General features: G+C 32.7%; 3 protein-coding genes and 1 long non-coding RNA gene across 5 annotated transcripts; 2 read left to right on the forward strand and 2 right to left on the reverse strand.

The window, feature by feature from the left end:
* The first annotated feature begins 39 nt into the window (after positions 1-39).
* On the forward strand, positions 40-6,584 carry LOC106709359. The gene is made up of 8 exons (XM_045684846.1): positions 40-218; positions 654-827; positions 1,687-1,786; positions 2,898-3,020; positions 4,201-4,296; positions 5,409-5,529; positions 6,035-6,402; positions 6,561-6,584. The coding sequence occupies exons 1-8, from the start codon at positions 76-78 to the stop codon at positions 6,582-6,584; spliced, it is 1,149 nt and encodes a 382-aa protein (XP_045540802.1). The 5' UTR covers positions 40-75.
* A 205-nt stretch (positions 6,585-6,789) lies between these two features.
* LOC106709372 lies at positions 6,790-7,666 on the forward strand. Its single transcript, XR_001356941.2, has 3 exons — positions 6,790-6,997; positions 7,203-7,286; positions 7,619-7,666. It is a non-coding gene; the product is annotated as an uncharacterized LOC106709372 (long non-coding RNA).
* A 173-nt stretch (positions 7,667-7,839) lies between these two features.
* On the reverse strand, positions 7,840-14,810 carry LOC106709371 (aldo-keto reductase family 1 member B1). 2 transcript variants are annotated; one of them, XM_045684941.1, is made up of 7 exons: positions 14,641-14,810; positions 12,283-12,425; positions 11,908-12,049; positions 9,890-10,084; positions 9,208-9,407; positions 8,332-8,487; positions 7,840-7,922 (listed from the first exon to the last, which is right to left on the reverse strand). In XM_045684941.1, exons 1-7 carry the CDS (start codon positions 14,713-14,715, stop codon positions 7,877-7,879), a joined length of 957 nt encoding a protein of 318 aa, XP_045540897.1. In that variant the 5' UTR covers positions 14,716-14,810; the 3' UTR covers positions 7,840-7,876. The 2 variants fall into 2 exon arrangements, with proteins under 2 accessions (XP_045540897.1, XP_045540896.1); XM_045684940.1 differs by lacking the exon at positions 14,641-14,810 and adding an exon at positions 14,165-14,366.
* A 1,763-nt stretch (positions 14,811-16,573) lies between these two features.
* On the reverse strand, positions 16,574-23,944 carry LOC106709360 (alpha-centractin). Its single transcript, XM_045685079.1, has 9 exons — positions 23,767-23,944; positions 23,463-23,527; positions 22,515-22,689; positions 21,735-21,886; positions 20,313-20,456; positions 19,487-19,652; positions 18,347-18,416; positions 17,695-17,861; positions 16,574-16,828 (listed from the first exon to the last, which is right to left on the reverse strand). The coding sequence occupies exons 1-9, from the start codon at positions 23,812-23,814 to the stop codon at positions 16,685-16,687; spliced, it is 1,131 nt and encodes a 376-aa protein (XP_045541035.1). The 5' UTR covers positions 23,815-23,944; the 3' UTR covers positions 16,574-16,684.
* Between the last annotated feature and the right edge of the window lie 173 nt (positions 23,945-24,117).

Below are 24,117 nucleotides of genomic sequence, written 5' to 3' on the forward strand. Positions count from 1 at the left end.
AATGAATTGATTTGAATTATATTTAAGAGTTTGATTATTTAATTTATTGTTTTAAAACAATAATTGTTAAGGAAAATGTCTCGGATGAATAGACTAGGCAAGAAAAATGCCTTACAACAGCGTAAGGAAAAGCTTTTAGAAGAATTAAAATTATGCGACAAACAAATTAAGAAAGCCAAACAAAATGAAACAAACAATAATTTAAAATATGACGACAGGTAATTTACATTAAAATATGTATCAATACATATATTCTAATGTAGTGAAATATAACATCAAACAATTAATTAAGCATTAAGCTTAATTTCTTTTTTCTTGTCCTTGTAGTGCCTCTTCGACTAGCGAAGGTTAATTTATTTAATCCATTCTAATTTTTTCTCGTAATATCGTTTGTCAACCTTCTACTCTAACAAAACATACGAAATAAGGATATATTTAAGTTATTTCTACAATTTAAATGTTTATAACAAAAATGTGATAGTTTGGAAGTATGTAAGAATGTTTGATATAAGGTCAACTCATCTGCAATACCTCTGGTATCGTTGATGTCTATTGGGCGTCGTTGAATACCTCGGGTGTTCCCGCTGCTCGTTTACCTCCATTACTTAAATAAAATAATTTAGATTATGCACAATAAAACTTTAAAATTCCAGTTCTGATTCCGACACTGAACTCACTTTACGTATGGATAAGAGTAAATCATTGCCAAGCTTAGTAAGAATGAAATCTGCGCTTCAGACACGTTGTAATGCAACAGCGGAGCTCACAGGTCTTGAAGTGCTGGAGTCAACTGTTAATATCTTAACTGAGAGTCCAGAAATAAATGGGTAAGAGCTATTAAGTAAACATTCAGGGGTTAAGCACTTGATTTGCAATCTGCTAGGTCCTGGGTTCGAATCCCGCCATGTACCAATGTGTTTTTCGATTTACATATGAACATTTATCAGACATTGTTACGGTGTAAAAAAACATCGTGATGTAACCTGTACATATCTGCGAAGAAATTCAATGAATGTGACTAGGCCATAGTCAACAATGCTGACCCAGTGCGGGTTAACTTCACACATATCATTGAATTTCTTCTCAGATATGTGCAGCATCACAATGTTTTCCTTCACCGTAAGAACATCGGATAAATGTATATATCGAGGGGTGAATGGCTATTTGTTTTAAGCGACATTTTTTGCGATATTGACTTATATGTATATTTAGAATCAGAAAAATTCCCTGATTCTGATAAATTTTTCTGATTCTGAATATATATATGTCGCAATCAGAAGAAGAAATCAACTTTAATAAATCGAAATTAGAACACGAGCTGTGTTCGAAGAGACTTCTTGTACGATGCGCGTCTGACATTAGTCATTCTGGAAATTTGGATTGTTGTTCGTTGTACATGAGCCTGTGAATCAATTATAACGAGTTGAGAAGTGATGAGTAGTGTATTCCTTGAATCCGATATTACCCACAGCCGCCCACAAGTGATCTCAATCAATAATAATTCTGATAGCGAGCCACCCCGGCCGTTATATATAAGTCAATATCGCAAAAAAAGTCGCTTAAAACAAATAACCTTTCACCCCTCGATATGTAAATCGAAAAAGACATTGATACATGGCTTGCTTAAGTGCATAAGCTCTGAGTCACTGATTCTCTTGTACTATAATTTAACATGTTCAATTACAGAGAACCTCAAATAACAGAAGAAGGTGTTTGGCATGAAGTTATAGCAGAATGCAAAGTGGATTTGATACCTTTCACCATATCTTTCTACGTACACCAACCGGTAAGTGTCTATTCTAAGTACACATAGAATTTTAAAAAAATAACTTGAGAGGTGTGTTGGGACACCCGGATGGAACGAAGTTCCTTTCAATTAATTAGTGAAGGAACCAATGTTTATTCTATGAATAAAAAACTTAAGTCTTCACAAGAAGTACATTTTATTTCTATGAATTTTCGTTATATATTGTCACGTCGTTGCCATGGTTACTATAGCAAAAAGTGTCGTGACAACTTTTCGTAAGAATTTTTTCCGTCTAGCCCCCTTTCACAAAGCGCGATAAGGAACTTTGTTCCAAAAACTAATAAGTAACCTTTGTGTTCTTCGAGACTAAGTTCTACATCTGTGACAAATTTCATCCAAGATTTGTTGAGCCGTTGGGGAGATACCTTCAAACATCCATCCATCCATCTAATCTTTCGCATTTATAATATTAGTAATTATTATGTGTTTGAAATTAATAAGTGAACAGATAATGTATAGTGGTAAAAAAAATCAGTACATTGTGTACAAAATTACTGATCAACCCTCAATTTTCCTTGCACTCTTACTAATATTATAAACTAGCTTTTACCTGCGACTCCGTCCGCGCGGAATAAAAAATAGAAAACGGGGTAAAAATTATCCTATGTCCGTTTCCTGGTTCTAAACTACCTGCCCACCAATTTTCAGTCAAATCGATTCAGCCGTTCTTGAGTTATAAATAGTATAACTAACACGACTTTCTTTTATATATATAGATGCGAATGTTTTGTTGGATGGAAAGATGTTTGTTTGAAGGTATCTCCGGAATGGCTCAACGGATTTTGATGAAATTTGGCACAGATGTAGAACATAGTCTGAGTTCTACATTGGCTACTTATTAAGTTTTTTATATATACTAGTATTATAAAAAGGAAATATTTGCTTGTTTGTTTGTTTCCATTGAATAGGCTCTGAAACTACTGAACTGATTTAAAAAATTCTTTCACTATTAAGATGCTAAGCTATACCAAGGTGATATAGGCTATATTTATTACTAGATTTTTTATTAATTCTGAGATATGGGCAACTGTTAGTGCTTAGACTTTTTAGGAAATATAATCAACTTAAAAAATAAATAATTTCATTCCAGAACCGTATCTTTGGACAGCCATCTTACAGATGTCTGAAAGTGGTTGCATCAAAGGAAGCCAATGAGAGAGAACTTGCCAATTCTGTGCTCAACAAAATGATAACACCCAGCGATGCTTTTGAGGTATTAGACTCCCTTTCCACTGAGCAATCAGTTGGACAGTTCCTTTTTAGTGAAAATAGTAAACTGCTTATTTGAAATACTGCCTAACTTAAGTAATCTTTCTAATATTATAAATAGGAATGTATGGATTGATGTTTGTTAGGTGTCTCGAGAATGATTGAACAGATCTAGAATGAAGGGAAGAATACATAGGCTACTTATTTTTTTTTTTAAGAAGTAAGACGAAGGCGGGTTACAATAAGTTTTAAAAAAATCTGACTCGAAGGACCATAAGGAATAAATTCAAAATTTTTTATCGCTTTTTGTATTATTTTACATCCATACCGGATATTTGTTACACTTTAATGTATAAAATACTTTTTTAAATGGTAATCTTACTAATATTATAAATGCGAATGTTTAGATGTATGGATGGATGTTTGAAGGTATCTTCATAACGACTCAATGGCACAGATATAGAACACAGTCTGAAAAAACACATAGTCTACCAATTAAGTTTTTTTTAAATTCCTCGCGGACAGAGTCACGGGCGATAGCTAGTTCATAAGTACAATTCTTACCTAAAATTAAAAAAATATATGTATTTGATAATATCCATTTTTATCTCTTAATAATGTTTTCTTTACTTCTTTATTCTCCCTTTTTTATCTGGGAAAGGGGGAGGTGGCTTAAAACCAGCTCGACACTGTATCCGGTGTTGGCAAAGCTGAACCACCACCTTTTGCCATTACTAAACATTGTTAAGACCTGTGTTTTAAAATTTTTGTAAATTTTTATGGCAATAAATAGAAGGAAAGAAAGATAGAAAGAGAAATAACGAAAGAAAGAAAGATAGATAGAAAGAAAGATAGAAAGAGAAATAACGAAAGAAAGAAAGATAGATAGAAAGAAAGATAGAAAGAGAAAGAACGAAAGAAAGAAAGATAGATAGAAAGAGAAAGAAAGATAGAAAGAGAAGAAAGATAGAAAGAGAAAGAACGAAAGAAAAAGATAGAAAGAGAAATAAAGGAGGATAGATAGATAGAAAGAGAAAGAACGAAAGAAAGAAAGATAGAAAGAAAAAAAGAAAGATAGAAAGAGAAAGAAAGATAGAAAGAGTAAGAAAGAAAGAAAGTTTATTGTTTTAATTATTTATTAGTAAATATTTTAAAACAGAATATGTTTTTTTTTCATAACTAAGGTATTGAAAAGTTACGCAGCAGCTCACAGATCTCGTCGGACGACGCTCGCTCGTCTCGCGGAGATGTATGGAGATGATTTGTTTATGACGCCATTGGTGAGTGATTTATACATTCATACAAGTTAATAATATATCAGATATGTCAAAAAATATGTAAAACTTACCCTAATGCCTAATCTACGTTCCCTTCCCGCTCTTGGGTTTGCCTGGGATGCATAGGAAGGGGAATTATACTATTTATGTCAGTCCTCTGCTGATTATAGATAGGCAAGACATCTGAAATTGAAGATGTCCATGGGTAGCAGTCGCTTCGCTTTTTTGGTGAATTCAGATAGTCGCATTTTCCACCTTTTAATGTAAAAAAAGCATCATCAGCTCACTATACGTCCCCATTGAGGGGCTCGGAGTCTACCCTAAGTTAGGGGTGACTAGGTTATAGTCAATGCTGGCTAATTGCGGGTTGACTTCACACATATCATTGAATTTCTTCTCAGATATGTGCAGCATCACGATGTTTTCCTTCATCGTAAGAACGTCGGATAAATGTACATATGTATGTAAATCGAAAAACACATTGGTATATGGCGGGATTCGAACCCAGAACCTGCAGATTGCAAGTCAAGTGCTTAACCCTTGAGCCATAGACGCTCTAAAAAAAGTATAGAAAATGACTTGACAATGACAGTTACAGTATAAAAAGTATCTTGAGACATTTTTTTAATTTGACACAATGGCGCTAGTGTACTGTCGTAATTTAATTCTATTACCTATAAAATTAAACTATACTAAAAAAACTAAGAAATAATCATAAAAATGTTTGTATTTGATTTATTTTTTAATTTAAATAAAATCAAACCTAGATAAGCGTAAAACCAATTGCGATATTTATCTCGCTCATAAAAGTTTGTAAGTTTCTCGCCCTTAGAGGTATTCATCGGCACTAGACAGTGACTCTCGCTTACAGAGGTTTCTCTCAAATCCGACTCTCACTTATCAAGGTTCGATTATTTTGTAATGTAAAATACACACAGGAAATATAACACAAAAAAGCCTCCGAAATCCTAACCTCAATTTTGTGCTCCGATTACTTCATCTATAGAATAGAATAGAATAAGCGTTTATTGCCACACAAAAGAAACTTATGAACTAAAATATAGGTTATATATATTTATTATTTACTATAGGTTTTATTGTTGTAAATATTACAGTCAGAAGGTGGCTATCAGCTGCAATGTGCAAATGTTCTAGAACTTTCTTGGACATTAGAGAGCAAGCCTTCAACTGTAGCATATTTTAGACATCGAATGAAACTAAGTTTGGAGTATATGGGTAATTTTACAAAGATTTCATATTTACTATGTAACTGATAGTTAAAAAATGTGCTCTTAATTTTAATGTATTCGATACTAGTCGTTGCCCGCGACTCCGTCCGCGTGGAATTGAAAAAAAACTTAATAAGTATCCTATGTATTCTTTCAAACTATGTTCTACATCTGTGCCAAATTTCATCAAGATTCGTTTAGCCGTTCATCCATCTATCTATCCATACTTCGTGAACATGACGTATTTATGTTGGTAATAACGAAAAACTATTTTTTTTATCCGCAAAGGCTTACCCAATTATAACGGGACTTTGACGAGAAGGTAATATTATAGGCTAATCTTTTTCTATTTTTTTTACGCCGATGAAATCGCGGACAACCGCTAATTAACAAGAAATTTGAATCAGTAATTATTATTTTGAACAAACCAAAATAGATTAGAATCAGTTATTACGACAGAATATAACAATCGATTGAATGTCGCTGTAACCGATATTGACTTTATCTTCCAGATGAACCATCTCTCAAAATAATAACACAAGCAAACAAAGAAATGTCGAATCCATCAGTCGATACTGAAGAGAGGACGTCACTCCTCTCAAAGATCATCAGCACATGTCTTAAAGCTCAAGGAGATGGTTCAGAATCAGAAGCATCCAGGGTCCAGAAGAGACCCAATGATGCAATGGATATACCAGTGGCTAAGAAGAAGAAAGAAAATGAAGTTATGGGACCACCGAAAGCATTACCAAAGAAAACTAAAGTTAAAGGCAAAGAGAACGATGAAATTCGTTTAAATTCTAATAAAGAAATTAATAAACCTAAGAAAAGTGTATCTGAAGAAATTAAAGCTAATGAAGGAAAAGAATCAAATAAAAATGCTAATTTACAAGAAAAAGCTAAAAATAATGTCAAAGTGAAAGATGGTAAAAATATAAAAAACCCAACAAAAGATTCTAATAAAGAAAGTAATAAAAAAACTAATGATTCTAACAGTCATAATAAAATTAATAAAAATTCATTAAAACCTGATTTAAGCGTAAAAAATACAAAAACAAATAAAGCACAAGAAACAAACAAAATTAATGCACCAAATAAAGAGAATATCGTAAAATCTAAAGATAAAGAAAATAAAGACAAAATAAATGAAAAAGGTAAGAAAGTTCCAAATAAGAAAGAAAATGTTGCCAGTACAAAAATCAAAGAAAACAAGAATACTCAAGAAAACAAACAAAACTTTACTAACAGTAATGAAAAAATATTTCCACAAAAGAAACGAATTAATTTGATACCAAATTTAAAAACGAAAAATCATCCAAATATTAAAACTGGCAACATTGGAACGTATGATTCAAAAATCAAACCGATCAATAAGAGATTTAGTGGCAACATTAATAAAGGAAAAATAAATTTGCAGAAAACGAAAATACCAATGAAGATAAACGAGAAAAACAATCTATTCAGAATGAGTCCCAGTAAGTTAAATTAATAATGTATGGATGGATGTTTATTTGAAGATATCTCCAATAGTTATATGAAAAAATCTGGAAAAAAATCTAACTCAAAGAACCTTTTAAATGATAAAAAAAATTCCCAACATCCTTTTAAAAGTACAGTTTAATTCGTAATGTCCTGTCTAAATGTTGAATGACTTTATTTTACAGTCATTTTTTTTTTCAGGGACAAATGAAAAGAATCTGACGTCAACTTCAATAAACAGCATACAGAAAGGGATCGGAGTTAAAACATCAAATAATATAGCCAGTAAGTATAGTTTAGTGAGAAACCTCCATAAGCGAGAAACTCGGGTTTATGAGAAACTTCCATAAGTGAGAAACTCAGGTTTGTGAGAAACCTCTATAAGCGAGAACCTCGTGTTAGTGAGAAACCTCTATAAGCGAGAACCTCGCGTTAGTGAGAAACCTCTATAAGCGAGAAACTCGGGTTTGTGAGAAACCTCCAAAAGTGAGAAACTCGGGTTTGTGAGAAACCTCTATAAGCGAGAAAAATATTTCTGTCCCATCGACTCTCGCTTATACACGTTAGACTGTATATGATTTTTTCCCTTTTATCAATTTCATATTATTTTTTTTCAGGGTTAGTGAAAAAGCCATCAGGAAATAAACAATAATGGTAAAGTAGCGTTTAAATTATTATTTTTTTATTTTCAATATGTATTAATTAAGTCGAAACTGTTTCATAAAATTAAGATATAATTGAAATAAAATGTAATTTTTTTTAATAAATCTGTTTTATTTGAAAATAATTTCCCATGTAACTTAAATAAAAAAGCAAAATTCAAATATATAATCCTTTATTCACACTTAATAATAAAAATTAAAACATTAAATGTATTAAAATTCATCGTTTTCGAAAGGATGATACTTGTGACCGAGAGATCTGTGAAAAAAAATAAAAAAAAAAACAAATTATTTTCCGTAATACAAATGTAACATTTTTTTATATTTCTCAGTAAAAGTTTTCTTTACAAAGAAATAAAAAAAAATTGTAAAATTAGTATTTGAAATATTACTAATTTTAGGGGGGAGGCCTTGCAAAGTATTCAAACATAAAAGAAATAAATCACCACCCCAAACGAAATCACAATCCCTCAAATGACATCAAAACTCCCCCAAATGACATCAAACCTCCCCCAAATGACATCAAACCTCCCCCAAATGACATCAAAACTCCCCCAAATGATACAAAACTCCCCCAAGTGACATCAAAACTCCCCCAAATGACATCAAACCTCCCCCAAATGAGATCAAACCCTTTACTTCTTAATATTAATCCTTCATATACTCACGCAGTCATAGGCACGAGACGTCCATTACAATCAAAGCTGTTGATAAGATCCAAGTCTTCTTTAGACAGTTTGAAGTCAAACACTTCAAAGTTGCTCGCGATTCTAGACTTTGTCACTGATTTAGGAATTACAATGTTGCCTCGATCTATTTGATATCTGTAAAAAAATTATTTAATTTCAAAAGGGGTTGGCAAAGTGTTAGATGTCAGTATCCGGTCCTAACGGACGAACTCCATAAGCGAGAAACTCGTGTTAGTGAGAAACCTCTATAAGCGAGACAAATATCTCCAAACATGGAACATTGAAATGTGAGATTGCTAGTTGTATAAAGAAAAATTATATACATTTTCAAACGAATTATACCAGAATACTAGGCTCTTGTTTTTTTATATTACAAGGTGGCAAGCGGCCATATGAATTCGCCGAAATGGCGAAGCGATCGCTGCTCAGACATTCGCAATTGCAGATGCGTTGCCTACCCTCAATCGACGAAGGAGACGCACAAAAAGAGAATATTTAACCTTCCTATACATCTCCTCCATTAAATCCACCTCCCCTTTCCATCCTTTCCTTATAAGAAAAGTGTAGGAAGGGAAAGAGAACGAAAATGAGTCCTCCATCACAACACTCATCAGACTGTACTTGTAATTACTTCAACTTGACGTCTGTCTTCTGTGAGGTCGTGGTATTTCACTGAGAGAGGTCAATTCGTGCAACTGATGTTGTTGCTGACGTCTAGCACTGTTAAAATCTTTTTAATAGTTACCAAGATATAAATACATTTAGACAGGACAAGAGTTTCTAGACATTATGTACTTTTTTATTATAAAATACCTTTTTAAATTAATCAAACATATTATACAAATATAAACGTACCTGATCAAGACTTGAGCGACAGTCTTCCCCAATCTATCAGCGATAGCCTTCAACTTCTCATCCTCCAGTAGCTGAGGGTCTCCGGGCTTGGCCCAGGGTCTGTCCGGGGAGCCCAGCGGGGAGTATGCCGTTATCACAATGTCGTGTTGTGCACAGAATGATTTGAGACGAGATTGGTTCAAGTAGGGGTGACATTCCACCTAGTAATATTGATATTTCGATGAAAATAATCTATATATACAAAAATTGTACAATTTTAAATTAAAAATATTAAATTCCATAATATTTCTGGTGAAACACTTTTTCTCACATAATTATAGTACCTCCATAAGCGAGAAACTCGGGTTCTAACCTCTATAAGCGAGAAAAATATCTTAGACTCTCGCTTATCCATGTACAACTGTATATAATAAACCTTCAATTTACTTTATCACACAATGTTTACAAAAGAACTAAAAAAGTTAAATATAATGGCCGACATGTCTAGAATAAGACATTCGTCTATTTACTTAAATTTGACTTTCTATTGAAACGAAGGATAGTTGTCGAATATCGTAAAGAAAACTGTCCCCTTAAAAGTTATTAAACAAGTATGTTGCTATAAGTTTTCAATCAAATTTCATTGTAAGCATCAAAGGATCACAAAATGGGTAGGAAATAAACGTCCTTGACTACATCTTACCTGGTTAGTCACAGGTTTAACAGTAGCACTCTGAAGCAATCTTGCTAATTGTTTGGAGTTAAAGTTCGAAACTCCAAGACTCTTGACCAGACCTTCCTTCTGCAATGGTTCTAGAGCCTTCCAAGTGTCCAGATAATCCACATCAGAGAATTGGATCTTACCTGATTCATCCGTTGGGAATAATTCTCCGCCTTCCTGTTAATGATAATATTAAAACACTTTCAACATTAACCCAGTGCGAGTTGAGTTCACATATATCTTTAAGTTTCTTCTCAGATATGTGCAGATTGCTTTACGAATAACTGCGATACACCGTAACGTCAGATAAAAGTACTTATATGACGTTACGGTGAAGAAAATTATAAAAACACATTACATGACTGTTCGTATCAACGACCATGGCTAGAGCAGAGCCTGCCCATAGTACCGGAAGATTGCACAGCAACGATAAAAATATGTAGAGCCAGAGGTGGGCACAGTTAATCGAAAAGTTAACTTCGTTAATCGTTAATTCGTTAATTAAATAATTAACTTCGTTAATCGTTAAAGCGTTAAATTCTCGAAAATTTAACGCAAGTTAAAGTTAATCGTTAACAGTTAACCATACCAAAATTATACATACTAATTTTCAAATGTCTACAAGTTGACAGTTGGAACTAGTTGTAATGACAGTTTCGCACGTGTACTAAACAACTATTTTTGATATAGCTGCGAAAAAATGAAGCAATTTAATAGAATAATAAAAACACAATAAACTCAACTAAAAATGTTTGGAAAATGGCGCCAACTGTAAAAGAATACAAACAGAGGTTTTTTTTTGTTTTCTTCACCCATTCTGGGTAGGCAAAGGGAACTGCCCAAACAGCCAAGTCTTCAGTAGATTATTTTTATTGATATGAAATGAAAATTAAATTTAATGAGAGGAAATAAAATGAAACCTAACCTAATTCATTGAATCAAATAATTTAATTTGATATTCTAACAAATTAGGAGTTTTTTTTTAGAAATAGTTGCATGAATCATAAAAACTTCAATGATTTTTTTTTTTTTTGTAAAATCTTCGTGGTTGGTTTTTCTTTTTAACAGACATTATTTTGACAGTTGGGAAAGAGAACGCACGAGTTTGGAAAAACTAAAGAAAAAGCACGAGTAAAAAACTGTTTTAATACAGTTGCTCAAAAAGTGGCGTATTGCAGGGACGAAGAGCGTTCGGAATGTGGGCTATTACATACTCGTGCTTTTTATATACTCGTAATGAAATATACTATTTCGAACCTTCTTTTGATTTTGTCCTGTTGGTCACGTCTTTCCCGGACGCTCTGATGCATCACACTTGCACGCGAACTTCACATATATCAATTATCAACTAGTTCGTTCACCATTTGAGTCGCCGACAGTCGCCCAACATAGCTGAACTTAGGAGCGTGGCTTGGCGCGTAATTTAAACAAAATGACAGCACGTCTCCAAGTTTCTAATTTAACGATTAACGGACTTTTATTAACGGAAGTTGAGTTTAACGGAAGTTAACAAAAGCGTTAACACTTTTTGAAGTTAACTTAAAAGTTAATCCGTTAAGCAAAATGTTAACTTCGTTAATTAACGATTAACGGATTAACGAGTTAATGCCCAGCTCTGTGTAGAGCATACGTGATATGTAGCAGGAAGTCTAAAAGATTGGGGCGCACGTAACACACACACACCTATGAAGATCGTGTAAATGCTCATGCTTGGTCAGACATCTAAGAACATATATAAGGCGAAATACATATCAAATAAATCTCTTCCGTTTACCAGCATTAGGTGGTTTTATTTCCCCGTGCTCCGCATTGGGGGTGCACTGTTGATTATTGCCGGTGCACCTCCCGTGCGAGTCGTTCTGTATATCCGCAGTCAGTCCCCTACCCGGGGCCGATTTAGGATGTACATGACCAAGATCGAACAACTGCACCACCAACACTTTTATTTAAATATGCAAATATCACTAGAATGCTGCAGTAAAACATGCTTGTGACCTGACCTTGTAAGCTTGCGGCCAATGTATCAGGTACAGATCCAAATAATCCACATTCAGATATTCCAATGTCTTCAGCAACGCACCACGGACTAGGTCAGGCCGATGGAAAGTGTTCCACAATTTGGAGGTGATGAATAAATCCTCTCTAAAAACATTATCATCAAACGAAAAGAAATTCAACTATATATAAAACAGACCAATCAATATAAAGATGAAAGAGATTATATATAAAGAGAGAAAGTTAAATACAAAAAAAAATCAACTTATTGGAAGTAAATATGCCTTTAAAACATTCCTATCCTGTTTTCTGACAAAACTTGAGACAAGGAATAATCCAAGAAAAATCATATAAATAAATATTTTGATTAACTACCTTACCTTTTCACAACTCCCTCCTTAATCTTAGCAGTGATAGCCTCCCCCACTTCTTTCTCATTGCCATATACGAATGCACAATCAATATGACGGTACCCAATGTCTATAGCATCTTTCACAGCTTGGGTCACTTCTCCGGGCTTTGACTGTAATTATATATATTTTTATGTAATAAATAATTAACTAAAAAAAATTAGAGATTATCTTAAAGTTATCATTAATGGTTATTAATCGAAATTACTAATGTGAGATTAGACTCGTATATACTTTAATGAACCAACTATCTAGACCAGTGTTTCCCAAAGTGGGCGATAACGCCCCCTAGGAGGAGGCGATAAGAGGCCCAAAAAATAGGGGGCATTGAAATTAATTAAAGTAATGACATTGTGGTTTTTAAGTTTTAGGGCTGAATAAAAATTAGGAGCGCTTTGAAATATAATTGATTTTCAAAGGGGGCGGTGAAAGGAATAAGTTTGACAATCACTGGTCTAGAAAAAGTCTAAATGGAATTGATTATAAAGTGTCTGCATTATTTCAGACTGTGTAATCTATCTACATTCCAAATTTAATCCTGATCCATACAACTATTGTGGTTAGTTATGTTCCATCAATGCAAGATTTCGTATTTCTAATGCAACAACTGAACCTCAATAAGAGAAACCATTACAAGCGAGAGTCATTATCGGTTTTTGATAAACAACTTTCAAAGCGAGAAATTCCAGTGAGATATATATATATATAAGCAAGAAAAATATTGAATTACCTTGGAATCTCGCTTATCCATTTTTTACTATATTAATAAGATAGCAAGGTATATATTTCCAAAAATCAACCAATATTCTTTTAGTAATATCAAGTTCTTTTAAAAAGCATTTACCTATTCTAATTTATTTTATACCAAAGAAAAAAAATTCTGTAGATAATTTTTTTTTACTTTATAATTCGGCAGCTAATCAGTTTTTTTATTTAATAGTCTATGGCAACAACTAGTATTACGTAATAATTTTATTACGTAGTTATCAAAATCACATTTAAATGATAACTTTAAAGATGAATTATTGACCTCTGATAAAAGAACTCTTAAATATTTTATGTGTATGAAAATATACCTTCCTTATTATTATGTAAATACATAAGGTTACGGCCTCTTATTGTATAATTTAAATATATATTACTAACTGTTGCTTGTGATTCCAACTGTGTGGAACTAAAAATAACGTAAACCTCATGTGTTCTTCCAGACTATGTTCTAAAGCTATGCCTATGAAGATACCATCAAAAAAAATATCCATCAATCCAAACATTCACATTTCTAATATTAGTAAAACTAGCTGTTGTCCGCCATTCCATCTGCATGGAATAAAAAAAAACTGAAATAGTAATCTATGTTTTCTTCCACATTATGCCAAATTTCACTGAGATTCATTATGTCATTTTGGATATACAAATAACAAACATCCATACATCCATCCATCTAAACTTTCACATTAATAATATTAGTAAGATGTTAAAGTACTTAGTAAAGTAAAATTTATTATTCAAAAATTATAATTACGGAAAAGACTTCAATTTTGTAAACAACTATTAACCTTAGTGTTGTTACTTTATATTTATTTGAATAATGGTACTTCTAAAATTAAAATTATGCCATAGACGTGCATTTCATAGTTGATAATCTATTATAAATGAATATAATATATATTTTATAACCACTATCCTATTTGTTCGAGATAAAATGCAATAAACAGATAAAATCATGGTTTATCTTTTTGATATGTGTAGCGCTGAATAGACTCATAAGTTAAGATCACATAGACTTAATCGAGATCGAGGTAGTCAGTTATCACAGACTTTCATTTGTCGTATTAATTTAATATTACTATACCTTCCATGTTCCTATTCCGAGAATAGGACACTCAAGTCCATTATGAAATTTGACTTTGGGAACTTCTGCCGCCATTTTCGAAATATATTTCAAAATACAATGTATTCTAACTGGATTCTTATAAGAATGTCTTACTAACTTACTACCTATGTAATAGTGAATTTTTTATCTTCGTTATCTTGTCAGTAAAATAACCGGCAAAAACAAGTTATTAATTTGACAGTGACAAGATTTTTGCGGATAAAAGACAATGACATATCTTTTTATTAGGCAAAAATTTTAATTTGCATTTTGCCAATCGTGCCATGTTATATGCAAAAAAACTAGATTATTGCGGATTTTACTTGCGACAAAAATTACTTGATTTTTTAAAACAAATCTCCTTTTTTTCAATACTAGTAAGTAGTAGTTCAAATATAAATATTTTGAAATATCTATAAAACTTATGGGAATAAAAATTAAATTCATTTTCTTACCTTCCAAGTCCCCAAACCAATTACCGGGATAGTTTTTCCATTATTAAACGTGACAACTGGAACTTTTGGCGCCATTGTCAATGTCAAAAGCGTCCACACTCTTACGCTCACGGAGACGAAATACTGAGATAAAACAATGAGTTACACTTATCATCAGTAATTTGCCATCAATGGGGTCAAGGGAAAACGTTATTCAATTGAAATAAATACTCGACATAATCAGTCTTAGATTGGTCGACAATAATTTTATTTATTGGCTATCTTAATCTATATATATAAAAGAAAGTCATGTTTGTTACACCATTTATAATTCAAGAGCGGCTGAATCGATTTGACTGAAAATTGGTGGGCAGGTAGCTTAGAACCAGGAAACGGACATAGGATAATTTTTACCCCGTTTTCTATCTTTTATTCCGCGCGGACGGAGTCGCGGCTAAAAGCTAGTCTTCTATATATATAAAAGAAAGTCGTGTTAGTTACACTATTTATAACTCAAGATAGGTCGAACTGATTTAGCTGAAAATTGATGGGGAGGTAGCTTAGAACTAGGAGACGGACAGCGAACTTTTTTATCTTGTGTGCATTTTCTTTATTCCGCGCGGATGGAGTCGCGGGTAAAAGCTAGTAATATTACAAATTCGAATGTTAAGATTGATAAATGTTTGAATGTATCTCCGGAACGGCTGAACAGATCTCGATGAAATTTGATGTAGTCTTTTTTTAATTCCGCGGGGACAGAATCGTCTGAAATAAAAGGGCCTATGCGGACTATTTTTCTATATGGTTGAAACTTTGAGAGCCTCTCCTGTAAAGTTGTCAATTTGCATAATGGCCTTTATTCGTAGAAGCCGACATATTGCTGATTCTATTCTGTCAAAGAGACACTAAGGGATGACAATATGTAATGTCATAGATAAGTTGTAGGGTTAAGGAGAACTGTAGTTGTTTTATGTAAATAAAAGACATTTAAATGATTTAAATTTGTTATATATTTATATGTATAAACTTTATAGCTTAAATTATATAATCCAAACACTCTGTTGCGTACTTTCCCGGAATGTACATCATAATATGGATATGCCATTAAAATAATATAAAAAAACCACAGACATTCAGTTAAATAAATTAAAAAAGATATTAATCCATTAAATTCATACATCTTTCCATACACACGTAAGTTATAAACACTGTAATTTTTAATATTTTATAAAGGATAAATAGTGAGTCCACTTATTTAGCATAAATCTTACTTTTTAGCATACTTTGAGCTGCCTATATTCAAGATACTATATGAAACTTTTAATTATATTTTGATCTAAATTAAAGAACGTCGGAACAAGAAACGATAAATTACATTTTGACCATTTTTTATAATGATTTCAATTGGTTGTGAACTTGGCCATATTTTTTACAGTTTAAAAAAAAAACTAAAAAAAAACATGTGTTTTATCGGTTTTTTTCCGAAGTTCCTTAATTATATGTGTTAGTGAAGTGCTATTTGTCATGATTTTAAAGTTGTGAAATATTATATTTTAATATAAGTACAAATAAATTAAGCATATCCATACTATTGATATCATCCGATCATATCCCATACATAGCAAAGCTAAATGTTCATTTCCACTGAGCGAATAGTCGCGAGTAATCTATGTATTTCCACTGTTGAAATACTAAAACAGTATTTTCCTTCAAAGACTAAATTAAATAAATAGAGGGACGTCAAATACATGGCACCCTTTAAGATATATGAAATGTTTAATTATTTTTCAGAAAATTGTGAGATAAAATTAGTTTTGTGAGAAAAATGCGCTTTTTATTATATTAATGTATTTTGAAATGTTTAATTTGTTCACATATTCCATTGAAATTATATTTTATGTCAAATTATAAAACTTCTTTTCTACTGACTTGAAATTATATGTTTTTCTTATTATTTTTTTAATTAGTTAAGCTATAAATTTGAATTTAAATTTTCTGTAGTATTAGAAGTAATTTCTATTGGGATAGTGACTAATCGCCTAGTGGAAATAGAGTCTAAAAGCATTTAAAAGGTCTTGCGATGCACCGCCCTTTGTCCCTCTTCGTCGTACTCGCGTTTAGAGACCCACATCTTGCGGAATGTGTCAAGTGAAGCGAGAATCGAACCCCCGATCCATGTGGAGTAAAGTCGCTCTTGTGGAGCTGAGATCTAAAGGGAATTGTTAAGTAAGAGTTTTTATTGTTTAAAAAAAATCTTTATATATTTCTTCGTACTTTTTATTTATAATTATGTGAAATTTCACATACAGTGTAAACTCTTTATAACGAAACTCAAGAGTCTGAGCATTTTTTGTCGTTATAGAGAGTTATCGTTATATGGAGTGAACAAAAAAACAACCAAAATTAACAAGACAACATAACATAAATAATAATACCGATAATAAATGTTTACTATCTACAAATATGAACATATTTCTTCGTAATAGAGAATGGCGTATTGCTATAAAGATTGTTTCAATATGAGGGTTTTAACGCAAACCAACCAAGTTGGGCTCACTTCAACGTTACAGGGAGTTTAATGTTATAAAGGATAACGTTATAAAGAGTTTACACTGTATTAGCATTTAAAGTAATTTCCTTAAAAAGAAGTACAAAGTATTTGCTTTGAGTACGAATCTTCATCCCTTCTCATGCCGGAGGCCTAACTTTAGACCCACTTTCCTTTCCCATCCTTTTATTATAAGAATATGATTTTACGGAGTAAAGGATAAATAGGAAGGGGAAATATTATCTTTCAATATGTCTCCTCTGTGTCTATGGGCAGTCGTTCGCTATTTTGGCGAATTAAAGTGATCATTTGATCCTTTGCCATCAAGAAAAGTATTTCACGAGGGATGTTAAACATATTGTGAAATGTCTTCCTATTTCTACCCTCCTCTATTTAATTAGACAACTCTCTGCAATGTCTATGGTCAATAATTTTATTATTTTTGAGAAATCAGCTTTTTGCTTTTGGCTTTTTGCTTACTAAAATCTGAAAAATGTATATAAAGTACTAGTGGTTTTAAATCTTACCCTGATCTTCATATCCTTAGGTGCAAGCCGTCGTATCTCCGCCAGCAGACGATCTCCAAACCCTCGGAAGAGTGTGGATCCTCCGCTCAGAACAATGTTCTGGTACAAAACCTTACGCAGATCCATATCTGACTTCTGTATTGAGAACATTAACACTTCGTGGAGACCTTAAAATATGAAAATTGATGTATATAAAACTAGCTTTTACCCGCGACTCCGTCCGCGCGGAATAAAAAAAAATGCACACAAGATTAAAAAGTTCCTATGTCCGTCTCCTAGTTCTAAGCTACCTCCCCATCAATTTTCAGCTAAATCAGTTCGACTGATCTTGAGTTATAAATAGTGTAACTAACACGACTTTCTTTTATATATATAGATAAATAAAATAGGTATTTCTGTATGTAATATCGAAAAAAAACAATTAACGAACATAAATACATTACTAAAAACGAAAAAACTAATTTGTAAAAATCTCCGTCTGTCTGTTTGTAAGTTTGGGTTCGTTCAAGTTAATCTCCGGAACGGCTGGACAGATTTTGAAGTTACTTCAACTGAAATATAGCCAATTTAAATGGGAATGTTATAGTCTAGTTTATTTTTAATTCCTGTAATTCCTTTTTTTAAAGTAATCATAAATTACATTACAAATTACCTTCACATTCTTCCCCGATGAGATCAGGCCTGAAAAGTACCTCCGGTGCTCGGAATCTTGCTTGACCTATCTGTAAACAAACTTACTTACATTTTTTTATTATTTTTAACTTCATTAATACAGTCGAACCTGGATATGAGAGAGTTTAAGGGACCACGATATATTTTTTTTTATTTATTTAATAAAATTACATCTACAGACGCTTGGTCCGTACTCTTTTTTGCACAGGTTTTAGTTATCTTTTTTTTGGTTTATTAATATTATCCCTATGCTACATAGTTTGTTCCTGCTTAATATATAATGTAACTTACTTATAAATACATATAACTTAATTTTTTTTTCTTTTTTAACTATTTACTATATTACTTACTAACTAAATTACTTATACTATAACTTTTTTTTTTAGATATTTATCTTGCTTATTAATTCCTCACTTATCCAGGTTTGATTATATTTGAAATATACAAAAAGTATTTGTACATATTCCAGACCTATTTTTAATCCACTTTCCCTCCCCACCCTTATATTATAAGGAAAGGATGAGCAGTGGAAGTGGATTTGACAGAGGAAGAGACGCACAAGAAGGGGAAATATACTCTTATTGTTATTAAAGTTATGCAACACATCTGAAATTGCAAGTATCTATGGGCAGCGGTCACACCACTTGCTTGTTTGCCATCTTATGACATAAAAAAATGTTTCCAATCTTTTTTTATACCAATAGATGGCATACGATGGCATGACGGCAAATGGCCACCTCGATTCGCCGAAATAGCGAAGTGACCGTTGCCCACATACATCCACAAATGTAGATGCGTTGCCTACCTTTAATTAACGGAGAAGGGGACGTACAGAAAGAGGATATTTCCCCTTCCTTTGCGCCCCCTCCTCCGCAAAATTCACTTGCACTTCCGAACCTTTTTTATAAGAAAAGAGTGGGAAGGAAAAAAGGACTAAAATGAGTCCTCCATCACCACACTCATCAGACTGTACTTAGAATTACTTCAACTTGACGTCTGTCTTCTGTATGGTTGTGGTATTTCACTGAGCGAGGACAATTCTTTCACTCAACAAATATGGTTGTTGCGGGATCTACAACTGTAAAATCAATCTATAAATAAATTCTAATATAATCTATACCTCAAGTAAAGTTCCATCAGGCAAAGTATACTGAGCCCGTTCTGAATCTAAAGTCTCTTCTTTCAACGGATTAGGAGAAAGATAACAAGCTCTCTCTTTAATAGCTTTCACTATCTCCAACTCAGCTGATGTACGAAGATTAACACCTTCCTTACGTAATAACAGTCTGGAAGATTAAAAACAAATCAGAGACAGTCAGAAAAAAAAAACCTCCATAAGCGAGAACTATTGTCCGGTCAAACTTCATAAGCGAGAAAGTCACATTAGAGAAAACTTTAAAAGCGAGAAAAAAATTGTTCAGACCTCTCGCTTTATACAATTACGACTATATCTTAGTACAATCTATTATTAAGACTAGAATAGTTTTTGACTGTATGAAACATATGGAAAATTCAATTCAAACATACAAAAAAAGAAAATACTACCAAGATTTTTCTAAAAAAAAAAAAAGTTTAATTAATTCAATAATAGAATTATTTCGTCGTTATAAATACAGTCGAACCTTGATAAGTGAGAGTCCAAGGAACTGTAATTATATTCTCGCCTATAGAGACTTCTCGCTTATGTAGGTTATTCATTGGGACCGTACTATGAATACCACTTATAGTAATTTATCTTTTACTAGCTTTTACCCGCGATTCCGTCCGCGCGGAATAAGAAATAGAAAGCGGGGTAAAAATGATCCTATGTCCGTTTCCTGGTTCTAAGCTACCTGCCCACCAATTTTCAGTCAAATCGATTCAACCGTTCTTGAGTTATAAATAGTGTAACTAACACGACTTTCTTTTATATATATAGATCTATGTCTTAGTCTATATATACTCACCTCAAATATCTGGTGACATCTCTACCTGCCACATCAACCCTCATGATGCTGTGAGGCATCGCAAAACCCTCGTATATAGGCACAGCGTGAGTAACACCATCACCTGAGTCCAGTACTACACCTGTTGTACGACCTGTCGCGTATCTGTACATAGACCTCTCTCTATTAGATGCAGTAAAAGTATTGAATCATTTAAAAAACATGTCAAAGATCACTATCTGCAGCTCTAATTTGGCTATATATTGCTGAAATATTGTATTATTTTATTTTCTCTTATTAATATTTCTATTGTTTTTATTTTTATTTCTTATCACTGTTCGTGTGCACCCTACCGATTTGGCTTACTTAGCTTAATTTCTACCCAAAGGTTGTCTGGCAGAGATCGCTGCTTAGCGATAAGACCGCCTTTTGTGAAAATCCTGTTGTACTTTCTTTTTTTGTAACTCCATGATAGTGCACAATAAAGTATATTTGTATTTGTATTTAGATATAACAATACTAGATGTCGCACGAGACTCTGTTCATTCGGAATTTAAAAAAAAATTGCCTTTATGTTCTACCCGACTATGTTTTACATCTATATCAAGAGATATTCTGGAGATACATTCTAATAAACAACCATCCATCCATACATACAAATACAATGTAAACTCTTTATAACGAAACTCAAAGGACTGAGCATTTTTTTGTCGTTATAGAGAGTTATCGTTATATGAATATGAGTGAACAAAAAACAACCAAATTAACAAGATAACATAACATAAACAATAATACCGATAATAAATACTAGCTTTTACCCGCGACTTTTACACAAAATAAAAAAGTTCCTATGTCCGTCTCCTAGTTCTAAGCTACCTCCCTATCAATTTTCAGCTAAATCAGTTCGACCGATATTGAGTTATAAATAGTGTAACTAACACGACTTTCTTTTATATATATAGATTTACTGTCTACAAATATGAACACATTTCTTCGTAATAGAGAATGGCGTATCGCTATAAAGAGTGTTTCAATATGTGGTTTTAACACAAACGAACCAAGTTGGACTCACTTCAACGTTACAGGGAGTTTATTGTTATAAAGGATAACGTTATAAAGAGTTTAAACTGTATTATCATTTATAATATTACTAGCTGTCGCTCACGACTCCATCTAAAAAATACTTAGTAATTAGCCTATGCCTTCAAGACTATTCCAGAATTCTAGACATGTCTTAAATTTCATCAAGATCTGTTAAACGTGTTTATTAGAAGTTATCTCCAGAACTGCTGCATTGATCCGGATTAATTCGGTACAGATCTAGCCCGACCACTGTCTCATTTTTTATTTCAACATTGATGATGAAACTGCTAGTTTCAAATGAATGACTTTTGACATAATTTTGTCTATGGCATCAAACAATAAGCAAACATAAATACTCACAAACTTAATACAGCCTGCATTGACAGAAAGAGAGCGGGCACATTGAATGTCTCAAAGAACACTTCGGCTGCTTTCTCTCTATTACGACGAGGATTGAGAGGCGCCTCTGTTAAGAGTACTGGATGTTCTTCCGCAAATGTTGAAAGTTGGTCCTGTTGAAAAAAAGTACTATCAGGGTATTTGTTGGTATAACATAAAAGCGACAGTTGTTTAAATATTTCATACGAGTGATGATGACTGTATTTGTAAGAATAGTTTTTAATTATGTACCACTGGGTACATAATTAAAAAAAACTTAATTAGTAGCCTATGTGTTCTTCCAGACTATGTTCTACATCTGTGCTAAATTACATCGAGATCCGTTGAGCCATTCTGAAGATACCTTCAAACAAACATCCATCCATCAAAACTTCCGCATTTACACTATTTTATTATATCATAAGGTGGCAAACGAGCAAGCGGTCACCTGAATCAGCCTAAATAGTGAAGAGAACGCTGCTAGACATTTACAATTGCAGATGTGTTGCCCAGTTTTAATCAACAGAGGAAGGGAACGCACAGAAAGAGGATATATCCGCTCCCTATGCCTCCTCCGTCATATCCACTTCCTCTTCCCATCCTATCCTTATAAGAAAAGGTTGTGAAGGAAACATGGACTACAATTAGGCCTCCAACACCAAATTTATAATATTAGTAGTAGTAAGATAAGCCATATTCTACATTCCTAGTATTTAAAAAACAACCGTGTAAATAAGAAAATAATTATCTAAAAAAACTAACCTTACTATAAATATAATTCCAAACTCTCTCCATATCATTCCAATCGGTGACTATCCCATGCTCCATTGGATACTTGATGCTGAGCAGGCCGCGGTGCTCCTCAGCGCGTGGACCCACAAATAACTCCCCTTCTAAAGCACCCGCCATCACACGTACATGTTTAGGACGACCGATACTGAAACGGAAATACAACAAAAATGTTGCTTATTGCATTTAACTATATACTGAAGAAAAAAATAATTATTACTGTATACAATAATGCTTAAATTAGTCAGAGGCAAATGAGTAGTAGAAAATTAGATACAAAGTACCAGTTCATACCGTCTTGTGTCTATGTACTTGTTATATTGTTTTTTTTTAACTAGAGTAGAACATGAAGTAAGCCGAAAATCGTTTAACATTGTTGTGCAGAACTCTATAGTATGGTTTTTTTATAAAAAAAACACCTTGTAACCCAACAAATCTAAGATCCAAGTAGAACATCATATTTATATTTAAATGTGAATGTTTGAAGGTATCTCCGAAACTGCTCAACGGATCACACAAACAACGAAAATTGGCACAGATATAGAACATAGTCAGGAAGAACACATAGGCTACTTATTACATTTATTTTGATTCTATTCAGACGGAGTAGAGCGCAACAGCTAGTATGTTGTACCTGGAACTACAAATTACATCCTGGATTCTTACAAAAACTACTTTTCATCACGTAATAATTGTGTTCAATCAAAGGGACATTTATGTACTTCAATAATCAATTTATGAAGTACTAGCTGTTATCCATGACTCTATCCAGAGGTAAAAAAAGTTAATCAGTAGCCTATGGCTCCAGACTATGTTCTACATCTATGCCAAATTATATTATATGAATGTTTGAAATCTTTTTATGGATGGGGGGAACTATATAGTAAGATTCGAGGTTTTTTTTATGGAAGTGTTACTTACTAGTTCGGAAAGCGACATTTCGGTATTTGATCACCAGCGAAACCTGCTTTAATAACACCAGAGCCCTAAAACATACAAAAATTATCTTAAAGTAATAAAAAATCAGATGATTTTATTTTAGCGTATTATGACTCATATTATAAATTTAACGATATAAGAATGATTTGATTACTTTAAAATTATGAAAGGAAGGTTATTTCAATCGTATTAACACATAAATTCATGAAATACCAATAAAACGCAAAAAAGTTGTGGCAATTCGTCATAACGGTGGATCAATAATCTTTAGATGTATAATAATTACATTATCTATAACCACGGGCTGGTTTACTATAACATCGTTGAGCTCCATTTTATCCTTAACTTATGAGAATAAATATAAATACTGGTTGTTTAGTTTATTTCACTGTAAAATCCGCATTCGTTCGGATTTTTACAATTCTTTCGTTTCCTTACATGACATAAATATGACATCAGTTAAATCAAAGATTAAAAGTAAAAGAACAACTAGACAAAGTAAACGAATAGTGGTGACTTTTTGTTATAAATCTGAAAATACTGACAATACAATGCATTTCTAACAAGGTAGTTATTTATTTTTTAAACAACATAGTATTTTACGCCATCGTTGATAGTTACATTAATATTTAATAAA

The sequence above is a fragment of the Papilio machaon genome, chromosome 28 (genome assembly GCF_912999745.1).
Source record: "Papilio machaon chromosome 28, ilPapMach1.1, whole genome shotgun sequence".
NCBI classification, from domain to species: domain Eukaryota; kingdom Metazoa; phylum Arthropoda; class Insecta; order Lepidoptera; family Papilionidae; genus Papilio; species Papilio machaon.

Coding starts and splice junctions, on each gene's coding strand:
- LOC106709359 (XM_045684846.1), top strand. CDS start 76: ATGTCTCGGATGAATAGACTAGGCAAGAAAAATGCCTTACAACAGCGT. Junction 1,787..2,897: donor CTTTCTACGTACACCAACCG/GTAAGTGTCTAT, acceptor ATTTCATTCCAG/AACCGTATCTTTGGACAGCC. Junction 4,297..5,408: donor ATTTGTTTATGACGCCATTG/GTGAGTGATTTA, acceptor TAAATATTACAG/TCAGAAGGTGGCTATCAGCT.
- LOC106709371 (XM_045684941.1), bottom strand. CDS start 14,715: ATGGCGCCAAAAGTTCCAGTTGTCACGTTTAATAATGGAAAAACTATC. Junction 12,050..12,282: donor AAGGAGGGAGTTGTGAAAAG/GTAAGGTAGTTA, acceptor TAATGTTTTTAG/AGAGGATTTATTCATCACCT. Junction 8,488..9,207: donor GTCGCTCAAGTCTTGATCAG/GTACGTTTATAT, acceptor ATTTTTTTACAG/ATATCAAATAGATCGAGGCA.
- LOC106709360 (XM_045685079.1), bottom strand. CDS start 23,814: ATGGAGCTCAACGATGTTATAGTAAACCAGCCCGTGGTTATAGATAAT. Junction 21,887..22,514: donor GGAATTATATTTATAGTAAG/GTTAGTTTTTTT, acceptor TTTTTTCAACAG/GACCAACTTTCAACATTTGC. Junction 17,862..18,346: donor CATCGGGGAAGAATGTGAAG/GTAATTTGTAAT, acceptor TCATATTTTAAG/GTCTCCACGAAGTGTTAATG.